Here is a 12,422-nt window from a genome sequence, read left to right as displayed (position 1 = left end):
GAATGCCAAAGTCTCTGCTGGGTTCATGGCCTAGTCAGCTGGGAAAGGTGAGAATGGAGAATGAAGAATATTTCTGCCATGGCTGGTCCTTCTATGAAATCTCTCCTTCTATGACTCCTGCAAACACAGGGTCTCAGATCCCTTTCCTGATGCAGTATCACAATGAAGTACAATAGTGGCTGGACTGGGGTACTGGCCTGCGGGGAACAGGCATGGGCAACAGACGCTGGGCAGCCCAGGACCAGGCTGCTCTGTATCTCCTTAGTGACTGCTGGGATACAGTTGCCATCAACCCCCTTTTATTTTCACTTGGGGCAGTAAGAAAAGAAACAGGGAAAAGACGAGAGCTTTGTAGATCTATTACATGTCATAAGAGGAAGCGTGCTTAGTCTCCAGGTGTCACAAGCTACTGGGTGGGCTGAAACACCTGCTCTGAGACCTCATGTGTGCTCCATCTCAACAATTTTGGAAAGTCAATAGCAGTGAAGAGGAGAAGATACGAGGAGTAAAGGGAATTGTAAATAAACAAAAAGGCAAAAAAGGGGGTTGTAAAATTAGTAGACAGTTGGAAAACTAAAGTCCGGCTTGGGGTTTACTAATAGTGCTAAAAATATGAAAATCCCACAATGAGCTGTTACCAAAATGGGATGATACTTGGCCCAAATAGCTAGAAAACATGTTTCCCAAAATACATGCAAATTAAGTTTTAGAGATGACCATTCCCCTCCCCAACTTAATTCTTCAGCTCTAGAAACAAAATCAACTTACCGTAAAAAAACAACAAAAAAAGAGATAACATGACCACTTTCAGGGGGAATAACAGAAACAATTTCTGTAGCTAAGATAATTATTATTCAAAAGTGTGACTTCTGACCTGCTGACAAAGAAATTCACCTAAGCTGATGAATTCCTATAAGCATTTAGTCCAAAGCTTCTCAAACTGTTACATCAAAGCACTCCTAGTAACAGCAAACAGGTAACTGTACAATATGACTGGGGGTGCAGCTCATAGTAGCTCTGCTACAGCACAAGATTTCCTGTTTTAGCTTAAAAATCGATGCACTATATTTGTGTGTGCTTGCATGTAGAAGTGTTTCTCATTACTTAACAATTTCCCCTAAATCGGTGAGCCAAAGTGCCGAAGGAATATTGTGTTTCTCCCTTGGCAATGGGAACCCTGGCCGGCTGCTGTGGTAGCTCCGGACTTCCTGTATTGCATTAAGGGAAGGTTAGTGTTTGCCTAACTTCTTTGATCATCTTGCCATTTTTAAGCTCTGGAGAAATCACTGGGGTACTTGGACAGATAGTTATCCTCACTTGTTATTGCCACTTAGGACTCCTACTGTTTCTATGAATCCCGGAATATGCTGATGGACTAATGTGAATAAAGATGCAATGAGTTAGGAGCTCAGTTTTATAAATCGATAATGCAAGTATTATTATTTTGTGACTATCAAGTTAGAAAATGCTAACTTAACAGAACTATTATGCTTCTGTACAATGCCTTTCTATAGGCAGGAATATCTATATTCTAACAAAAGAAAGAAATGTGTTTTCAGGGAATAAGTCCAAAGATGAAAGCAAAAACTTTGGTTAGAATAGGCCAGTCCCATTTTTTGCAGGTGTTGGAATGGTGCTCTGCCCTCTAGGACTCTTTACAGCATATTTCAGCTCTAGTATTTTTAGGAACTCATAACCCCTCAGGAAGTACAACATTCCACCCAGTTCTCCCACACTCCCCCTGGACTCTTCCTCACATGCCAAACTTGCTCCTTTCATACGAATTAATCTCCTGCGTCTGGAATCTATCAGAACTCATTAATAGGAGCTAATCAACAGAAATTAATGTATTTTTAAGTTTCCTGCCTAAAAATTCCTTAACATCATAGACTCACATAGCATAACACGATTTCACTACTTTACTCATTCCATAAATTAAAAATCTTATGTGTTGGTTTAATTTTTTAAAAAATACTTGTAAGAGATATTCAATTAGGACAGCATTTTTCTTTTTCTTTTACAAGGATCTTGATGTGTTTGGTTTACCTGAACCAATGTTTGTCCTTCAGCTCTGGAATTCCTCACCAAATGGTTATTAGTTGATCCTATGAATGAATGCTGTGGTCTGTTATCTGCCTTACTCAAGTTTAGGCTGTTGTGGAAACTTCCTGCTTCCTGGTATCCACTGTCGGAGTAAGAATTCATTTGTGTTGAACTTCTTGAGTTACCCAATGATCCTGTAGGAATAAAACCAGCAGGAAATGTCTTTATTTTACAGTTCTGATGCTCATTTCAAAAAGAAAATATTAAAGGCAAATCTAATACTTAAAAGATCATACAACGGACCCTCACTTTCATGGAGAGATGTTTGCTCTGGTGAATAGAGGGCCCCTTGCTCTGGTTCTGTCCTGATGAGATAGTTGTTGGGATGGACAGCGTCAGAAACTCTAGGTTTGTTTATACTGGTATTTGGCACATCTGTAAGAAGAGAAGCTTAATTAGCTGAATCTAAGGGCAAAATTGCAAAACAAAACTGCTTTAAAAAGCTTCAGATATTCATCAGTAACATATTATAATCTGTCGCCTAACCGTTTGTTTCCTTGTACTTGCCCCCAAAGAAAGGAGAGTCTGCCAGATGGATCCTTTCAGGGACTTTGCTTAACCTCTGTGTTTGCACCTTATGCCTCCCTGTTTGGTCCCAAAAAGATGGCTTGGTCAGCCAATGACGGGTACGACTTTCCACGTGGAAAGCAACCTAAGACAGGCGCAGTCGAGTGGGGACCAACAGGAGAACCCACGGGGTTCACAGAGGTGGGCACAGCTCCCCACGTTCCCCAGGCTAAGGAAAGCCTCTGCCTCTGTGGCTGCCTTCCTTCCCAAAACCTGCAAGGGAAGAGATTCAATGATGTGCTCTCCATCTATTCATATGCATAAAGGTTTTGTCCCTTGAGCAAGTACATACATCCTGAGACTTATGGTACAGCTGCCTGCACGCAAGGGTGATTGGCTTGAATCAGTTTCCTATTACTGTGTATGGAATTCACAGATCTTGAGATTGACAAGCTGTATCTCCTTTACTTCCCCACCTAACTAATAAAAGCTGATGCTAGGCTCGATTCCGGGCGTCCAGTCCTTGGGACTGGGGGTCCCTTGGTCTGCTTAAACTCTATTTATGGCTACTGTCTTAACCCTGCGCTGCCCTCCTCGCTCCCCACAACCCTTGTCGCGTGGAATGCGACAATAATCTATACGTTAAGACTGTTTTCACCTTAAACTGCACTACCATTTTGACTCTTTTTCTATAAGGTGATCCATATACTCAGCTTATTAATATATTTTGCTAGATTTCATGATGTTGTCCATCCTGATTACCAGCCCCAAATTAACATATATTAAATTAAAATCTGAAAACTGACCTTGTTCCCCCTTGGAAAATTCACCCCTTAGGTGACTTTTTCAAAGAGGATTAACAGACTGTGTGAGAATGGTGGCCAAGTATTTAAAAAAAGATCTGCCATACTTCAAACTTTTGAAATGAAAACTTGCATATTATTTAGCTTGGTGATGAAACCTCTGAAGGTAGGGTTAGCTTTTTTGTCATATTTCATTTTGTCTAAAATCAGTGAAACTCTGTACAGAGCTTTCAGAGTTGAATGGAAACTTTAATTTCTTATCCATTTGTTAATTCTTTTAGTCTTTTTTCCAAATGAATACAGCCAATCTAACCTGTCCATTGTTTCCTTCAGCAAAATCTTCTCCCCCATTATCTTGTTTCACTGTCAACTACTCATGTATCACTTTGCCATCTTGAACTTAAAAACAAAACAATTTATCTCTTTCTTCCCTATTCCAACTTCTGTATTTTAAGCTGCCAATTTGTGATAGATTATACTGCCTTTCCCCAATTTCATTCAAATATGTGAATGAATAGAGGATTATACTGTCCTCTTTTCTCTAGTGTTTTCAAAATATATTTGCCCGTGTTCTGATTTTGTTCAAAAGGCTTTCTTTCCTCAGATTTAACTGTTACTAACAAACATTTTTAAAGAAATGCTGCTTCTCTCACTTGAAATATTTAAACTAAGTCTGTATAATATGTAAACACTCTGAGTTCAACACACAAGCCTAAGGATTTCAATGTCTTCATTTGTCTTTCCTTTCTGACTTTCTTAACTACTTATTAAGGCCCTATGAAATGCCAGGCCCTAGGAATACAGCAATGATACAGCTAAAATACAGGGTGTGTGTGTGTGTGTGTGTGTGAGAAAGAGAGAGAGAGAGAGAGAGAGAGAGAGAGAGAGAGAGAGAGGGGGGGGGAGGGAGGGAGGGAGGGAGGGAGGGAGGGAGGGAGGGAGGGAGGGAGGGAGGATGAATGAGTGACAATATCCGAGGGAAAGCAGCTTAGGAACATTTCCTAAAGGCAGTCAGATCTCAGCAGCATGCTCTTACATAGAAGGGCGGCTTGTTCCTTCTCTATAGCACTTACAACTCTCCCTTCATTAGACTATAAGCTCAGTGCAGGCAGGACTGTCGGGTTTGTTCACTGTTGCTTCCTCAGTGCCCAGAATAGGTGTATAGCACTCAGTAGGTGCCCAGTAAATCTTTGTTAAATAAACAAATTCCCAGTGAAAAGAGCAGCTTCTCTTTATTGAGTGCTGATTCGTGCCTGGCATTGTGCTTGGCTTTACTTTACTGTGCTCAGTAAAGTTTGTCTACATGACGTGAAGTAAAACTTTTAGGCAGTGCTGCTCAAGCTACTTTGGAAAGTGAGCACAGGTTTATGAGAGAACTGGGAAATCCCACTACATTCTAACCCTTTAACTTGATGTCAAAGTCAATCTAAGGTTTCGTTTTGTAGCCTCCAGAAGGACTCGCCCACATTCCTAACATAGGTTTTAATGACCTGTCTCCTGACTTATCATTTGACAACACATTTCTAGATGGTCGAGTTCTGTGACAGTTCTGAATTCCTCAGTTTGAAATTTCAATAAAAATTATAGATTGTCTGCGGTTTCCCTGGTACACGCTGAAACATGATCTAAGTCTCTATCCAGCTGATAATACTGGGGTGATGTGCTTCATTTGCAAATCTTCTGTCATGAATTTCCAGAGTTCTAAACATTCTTATACAGCAATTCTTGAAGGAGTTTTATTCAAGATTAAATACATAGTTTGCTACGCTGGAAGACTTTCACAGGGAATTGGAGTGCCTGGGAGTAGCTATACGAGAGATGGCCTATAACCGGAGCCATGCAGTTAGTTCATGTTTGTTTCATCCAGAAATGGAACACTGGAAAATCAAATAGAAAACGGCAACCAACTATAGGTAAAGGAAGTAACACTGTGGTAGCTTTACGACTTGTCATACATGGAAAAATGTACTTTTTCTTTTCTTTTTAAAGAAAAAAGATGTTTAATTAGCTCTTAGCTTTGGCTTTTGTACAGGATAAAACCTGGGACACCAATACATCAAAGTTTTTGGCTTGGAAACACTAGGTGGCATGCAGTGTCAAGATCTGAAAAATTATCACCATGGAAACCAAAAACCATTAGAGTTCTGCGTATGCCTCCATATTTTTCATTTTTTAAACTGTAAGGAGCTATTAATTGAATAGAAAAAAAGAGAAAAAGACACCCTAACAATCTGTACCTCATCAACTGTGTCTCTTCATCTAATGGAACATATTCTCACAAATCATGTGATAAGCAATTGTGCTCATTTAAACTCTTCTTTAAGAGAAGCTATCTAAAATAACTGTAAACAGAATAAGCACAAATTGTGACACATGATTCTATCTATACTGGTCACCCTGGTAATAAAACTTAACAGAATTAGTATCACAAAAAATACAAACAAAATTACCCACAAAGTAATATAACCAAGTACCCTCTAAATGTTAGTACCTGCGTCTTATAATTTTAAATGCAATACCTCAGAAAGCAGAATATAGAAAAGGACATTGAGATAATGAGGACACAAAAATATTTATTTCCTATGCCCCCCATACCCCACTTGAAGATCTAAATAGCTGGGTTTAGAGAACAGGCTGTAGATTTTGTGCTTCATCTATGAGTAAATATAAAAGTTAAAGTTTTAAAAATATATGAGAGATTTATTTAATATGAACTGTAAAACAACCAAAGTCTATACTATGAATAAGGTTGTCAGTCATTTTACTACTTTGATAGTGCAGCGCAATGATAACGCATACCAGTCCAGACAAAAAGATACGGGAGTCTCTTCTGCATCATTAAGTTAAATTGCTTTCAAAACAGTTTTACTATTATTTGTTGTTTCTTTGAAAACTTGTAATTAAGAAATTCTATACACACACATAAATGTATGTACACAGTCATGATACCTCAGATAAACAGAAGATCCATTTCCTAATTACTGAATAGTGTTTCTTGTAGTGTGGTAAGATTCACAATTATTAATGATGCGTGATTTATGCACTCCTACTTTAAATTGAATGTCTTTTAAAAACATCTGCTATATGGAATGGAAGAAGACACTAGTCAAATTTACCAGCGACACCATAGAGAGGAAGGGGTTAATCACTGCACCATCAATGCTGTACACTATACTCAAATAGTTTGCATCTTACAGCACAACCAGAACATTAAATCAAGAGACATTTTTCAGTAAAAATGACAAACAGAGTATAAATGCTACTTCTTTAATCTGTGTACTGAAGAACATGTGTTACTTTTTTTAAAAAAAATCACAAACATGTTTTCTGGGACACCAGAATTATACTATGGGGCATTTTCAAACATCAAATTAGCATCTTCCAAGAAAATGCATGTCTAAAAATATAGAACTTGAACAAACTTCAAGGTAGAATGAAATAGTCTCCATCTGTGTTTAAGACTGGGAGATTATTGGAAGCATGGTCCTTCTTGCCTGTTACATTTCATCTGAGTGCCCCATATTACAAAAAAAAAAAAAAAAAAAAAAAAAGGCAATTAATTAGAAAAAGTAGAAGTTTGCAGCTAAAAAAAATATTAATGGGTAAGGGACAATAATAATGCTGTGGGGCTATAAAAATTTGATATATTATCTGCCCCATTATGCTCATAGTAAGATGAAATACAAAGTAAATTATTTTATCTTTCTGTGATGTGCCTCCCAAATACATGTCAAGTGTGCATAAAAATATGCTCAGTAAAAAGTCTAAAGACCCTCTCTAAAGAACTTGAAATTATTAAAATATTTCTGCTTTGTTAATCTATGTGTCTTACTGTTTATACGATATAAAATGATGGAGGTCTGTACTGAGGTTAGAATCACCTGGAAACAGGACCCCAGAGATCACTAAGGAGATTTTTAGTATATACAACCCTGTAAATAGTCTTTCAGTCTGGCACACTGTGACCTTATGTGAGCTTCTCCTTGTTTCTGCCTATCCTGAGCTGCTATGGTGTTTCGGGGTTTGCCTTTACATAAGAAAGCGTAATGTGAGTTTTGGAAGGACTTTTGGGGTGGTAATAGCATGTAATTACTGAGGCAGACGATACTCTTCTTGATAGTTAAGGGAATTAAATGTGTCATTTCTTCCAATGAGTTCAATTTAGGCTATCATACTCAGAGGGATAACACACTTTGGGAAAAATGTGAGCAAAAATTTTTGCCTTAAGGGGACTCAACTAGCTTCCTGTTTGGCCATGGAACTCTCACTTCCTATAGGACCATAGGCTCAGGAATACGTGTGGTTTCCACAGAGCTGCAGACACATTTCAATGTCTTCTATGGTGAAGAAGTAAAGCTCTTGGCCAAATTCTAGAAGGGGACCTAGAAGATGGTCCTGAAAAAATTGCTGTTCATTAACTTCCTGATGCACAAGACTCATTCCTACTGCAGGTAATATTATTCCAGGGAATGAGATCAGTGAGAAATACTGTTTCAGAGTGAAAATGGAATTAGGATGATGGAAACAAAGCATAAGAACATTCTTTGGTTCATAAAAGATACAGATGGACATCGACTGATATTTTAAGAATATTATAAATACATGGAGTTTGTTGACTCAAATATAAACTACTATATACATGAGATATCCTTTAATAGCTGGGTTTTAACGGAAGTAAAGACTTACGAGACAGGCAGAAGACCGTTTCCCGAAAGTATTCCTAGTCTGGTTCTCTTGCATTATCTAGGTTCCTAGGCTTTACACATGCATATACTATCTTTTAATTATTAAGACATTGGCTCTAAAACTTTTACTCATTGAGAAAATGTTGTGTGAAAAGTCTTGGAAAACAGAAATCCTTAATGAAATACCTTCTAGTTCACTTTAAACCTTGCTCTAAACATCAGCTAATCTGCCTTGAAATCCACTGTAAAAGCTCATTTATCTGGATTCATTTCATATTATAGTTTAAGCAAACTTGTATCTGTAAAAACTGACATAAAGTGTTTTATAGATTCCTAACAATGAAAATCTGAAAAGTATTTTAGTTTTGCATGTCACCAGAAAGACTTCATGGTCATAAACATTTTTAAATTCCCGAATTCTGTTAAGAAATATAAAACGATTAAAAATAAGTTTTAGAAAAAATAGGAACTTTCATCCATATTAAGATGAGTTTTTATTAAGTATTTTTAGTCTCGGTACTAATTAAAATACAGGTATCACACCTACTATAAAAAATTTATACTCTATCTCTGTGAGAGGAAAACTGAAAAAATAAGTTTAAAAATATAAAAATGAAAAGGAATGGATCACACATGTAAAGTGTCCAACACGGAGTTTAATATGTAGGTATTTATAAAAAGCCACGGGGCTCTCGCTTCCGACAGAGACAGCTGAAAAAATAATGAGGGATTCACTGTGATGTAAAAAGTCGGTGGTCTATGGAAAATAAGTGCTCAAAAATCACTCTAAAATTTATTTCAAAGGCACCTTTTATTCCTTTTAGGAAAAATATGCTACCAAATATAGAAATGGGAATATCTGATAGTGGGAGATACAAGAAAGAGTCCTTGTATTAAACAGAAAAAAAACAAAACTTAAAAAAAAACCTCATACATATTCAGTGTCAAAAGAAATGAATGGGTCTTCTGAAACGAGGTTTCTCTATACTTTTCTACTGGATTATCTTCTTTGGTAAAGATTATCAAGATAAAGCTAAACGCAGACTCACTTTAGCATAAGAATGAAATGTCCAGTTATAGATGGTAGCCTTTCTGATATATCCCAAAGCAATACCTGTAAACTGAGGAAGTGTGGCTCTGTGTGTTGAGAAGGTGGTAATGGAAAAAGAGGAGATTCTTGACAATGTCTATTTTAGTTTAGATAGTTAATAGAATATTTCTTCACATATCACTAAAAGCATGAAAAATGTAAATATATAGATATTTATTTGACATGTTTGTATTCAACAAAATGTTAACGGCTAAGACTGGATATTTGATTTTTATACAAATTACTAACTTATTTAAGTGTTTTGGGGATTTGCTGATATATATGTGTATATATATACAAATATACACATATATATGTATATATATACAAATATACACATATATATGTATATATATACACACATATACATGTGTATATATACATATATACACACACATATGTGTGTGTGTGTGTGTGTGTATATATATATATATATATATATATATATATATATATATATGGCTTAGGAACATTCATACGAGGTTGGACAATTATGTTCACAAACTCATCCTAGAAAAAGTGCTACATACCTCATTTCTGAATATCACTACGGTCACCTTCGAAGTACTCCCCTTGGGAAGCTATGCACTGACGCCAGTGCCTAGCCCACCCTTCAAAGCAATTTTGGAAACCTTTTTCTGGAATGGCCATTAGAGCTGTTGTCATATTACCCACGATATACTGAATGTCATCAAAATGTCTTCTTTTCAATATTTCCTTTATCTTTAGGTAAAGAAAGAAGTCATTGGGGGCCAGCTCAGGTGAGTAGGGAGGGTGTTCCAATATAGTTATTTGTTTACTGGCCAAAAACTCCATCACAGACAGTGCTACGTTAGCTGGTGCATTGCTGTGATGCAAGAGCCATGAATTGTGGGCGAAAAGTTCAGGTCGTTTTCATTTTTTTCACACAGCCTTTTCAGCACTTTCAAATAGTAAACTTCGTTAACTGTTTGTTCAGTTGGTACAAATTCATAATGAATAATCCCTCTGATATCAAAAAAAGGTTAGCAACGTTGTTGCAACAAGTTCACAAACTTAATTGTCAGACCTCGTATACGTGTTTGCTAAAGCAAAATGCTAATATTCTTATTTGATGGCTGCCACCCATGCACATAGTGATAAACGTAGAATTCTAAACTACCAGAAAGGCTGATGCCCCGCACATTACAGCTAATTTTGCCTTTTAAGGATTCATTCAACAAAATCCCAACTATGTGGAAACACAAATTAAATTACATCCACTAGCTGGGAAACTCATGCTATCCATCTCATCATTGGTCTTATTTTATGTTAGAGTACAGCTAGCTGGCTTTAACACATGTCACTCTGATGTACTATTTTAACCCCAATATTTTGAACCCTTTGTTTAAAGAATTTGTATTTAAAATTTTTTAAATTCAAGTTTTCAAACATAAAAGTAGAGAGAAAAAGTAAGTTAACCCCCCGATTTAATTATTACATTATGCAACATTTTTTATTTTTAAAACAGATCCACTGCATCAAACCATTTCAAGTCTAAATACTTCCACATGTAGTTCTATAAAATAAGGACTTCACAAAACTACAGTTATTCCATAATGCTATATAATGAATTCATATTCAAATTTTCCTGATGTCTCAGAAATGTCTTTCTTCAGTTAGCTTGTAGAGCCAGGCTGAAATGAGGTTCAGTGACTGTGTTTGAATGTGATTATTACTTAAGTCCCTTAAATCTAAAAAGAAGCTCCCACTCCCTCATTTTCATTTTCTTGGCTCACGGAGGGAACCATAATAATAAACTCACAGGAAGTTCCACATTCTGAATTTGTGTGATGGGTTTCTCATGGTGGATTTATACATCCTCTAAACTTAATATGTCTTGTAAGCAGAAAGTTAGAGCTGAAAGCTTTCAGGCCACACTTTTGTGGTTAGAATACTTTATGGATGGTGCTGTGTACTTGATGTCATGTCATATCATAACTTTTACAGGTGCTAAAATCAAATAGCCAATTCAAGTGGTGGCAGCCTTGTCTTTCTGTTTTTAAGTTCACCATCAACTTTTTCCCTAAAGCAATGGTTCTCAAACTTTGTTTCACATTGCAGTCACCTCTGGTGGGGGTTCAGTCCCGTGCCCAGAGATTCCAATTCAATCAACCTAAGTTGTAATCTGAATATTAGAATTTTAAAAACTCCCAAGATGATGCTAATGCGCAACTAGGAGGAAAATACAGAAGTTTTTGCATACATTGACAATCTTTGACTGAATCAATTATTTCATTAGGGGATGCAAATTGGTGATTTTTCTTTTGGCATATTTTAGAAATCTTTAGATAACCAGTAAAGGCTAGGGTTATTTGGTTATCCAGAAATATAATCTGTATTTTGGGCAGGATAAACATTTATTCTTCTTCTTAATTACCAGTAATTCAATTAATTTAATTATGAGTAAAGCAGTGGTGCTCAAAATGCAGAGTGGAATCACCTGGGGATCTTTAAAGACTATTGATGCCTGGTTCGGGTTCCAGACTTTGGGATTTAATTGTGTAGCGGGAGGACTGGGCATCGAGATTTTAATAGCTCCACAGGCTGTTCTAAATTGCAGCAAAGTTTGGGAACCTCTGCAGGGAGACATTTGTATCTGAATTACTTCCAATGGTGATATAAAGTTTATTTTTTGCTTTTTTGGAAATGGTTGGTGCATATTTGTTGACAGAAAAATGTATCTGATCATTTTGAGCCAGATAAAAGGAGAAAAAGGAAAAACCGACAAGAAACATGACAATTTTATTAAATCCCAAGATCAAGTTGATTTCCATCTTCTGTAAGAACTAATCAAATAATAGATTGATTATTGGTAGTGCTGACGTCTACATGCAATGTTCTGATTTAATGAATACTTAATTATTTTTAAAAATAACTTTACGTTTAACCTGTCTGTAAAGCTTATTAAAACTTAAAATATTCACGAAGATTTACACATCTATATTCTGGTAACGTATTAAGCATAGATAGGTATAGACAGGAATATATACTTGTAGGGACCCATTTCGACCCCAAAAGAGTTGGCATGAAGGTTATTTTCAACTGAAATCATTTGAGATTCAACAGATGCAGAAAGAAGCCTTCCTGGCACTTCCCTTATTTCACTAAAAGCGAAACTTCTGGGATTGAGACTGTCAAGGATGCCCTCTGGGGCAGTTTTATGGCATGAAAAAAAATAAAACAAACTTTCTTATCTCCTGTTTGTTCCCTAGG

At 36.6% G+C, this 12,422-nt stretch overlaps 1 protein-coding gene across 14 annotated transcripts in view; it reads right to left on the bottom strand.

Annotated features, from left to right (window-relative positions):
• Window positions 1–12,422, bottom strand: part of PKP4 (plakophilin 4) — a 228,528-nt gene that overhangs the window by 57,795 nt on the left and 158,311 nt on the right. For 11 of the 14 annotated variants that reach the window (XM_074336670.2, XM_074336698.2, XM_074336705.2 and 8 more), the window contains 2 exons: window positions 2,347–2,478; window positions 2,047–2,237 (listed from right to left, as the gene is read on the bottom strand). In XM_074336670.2, coding sequence (XP_074192771.1) covers window positions 2,047–2,237; window positions 2,347–2,478 — 323 coding nt within the window. The remainder of the gene's footprint in view (window positions 1–2,046; window positions 2,238–2,346; window positions 2,479–12,422) is intronic. The other 3 variants (XM_074336723.2, XM_074336692.2, XM_074336693.2) reach the window with 1 other exon arrangement.

Source organism: Rhinolophus sinicus, chromosome 17 (assembly GCF_057876585.1).
Source record: "Rhinolophus sinicus isolate RSI-liver-muscle chromosome 17, RSI-T2T, whole genome shotgun sequence".
Lineage (NCBI taxonomy): Eukaryota > Metazoa > Chordata > Mammalia > Chiroptera > Rhinolophidae > Rhinolophus > Rhinolophus sinicus.
This window is presented reverse-complemented; position numbering and strand designations above follow the sequence as displayed.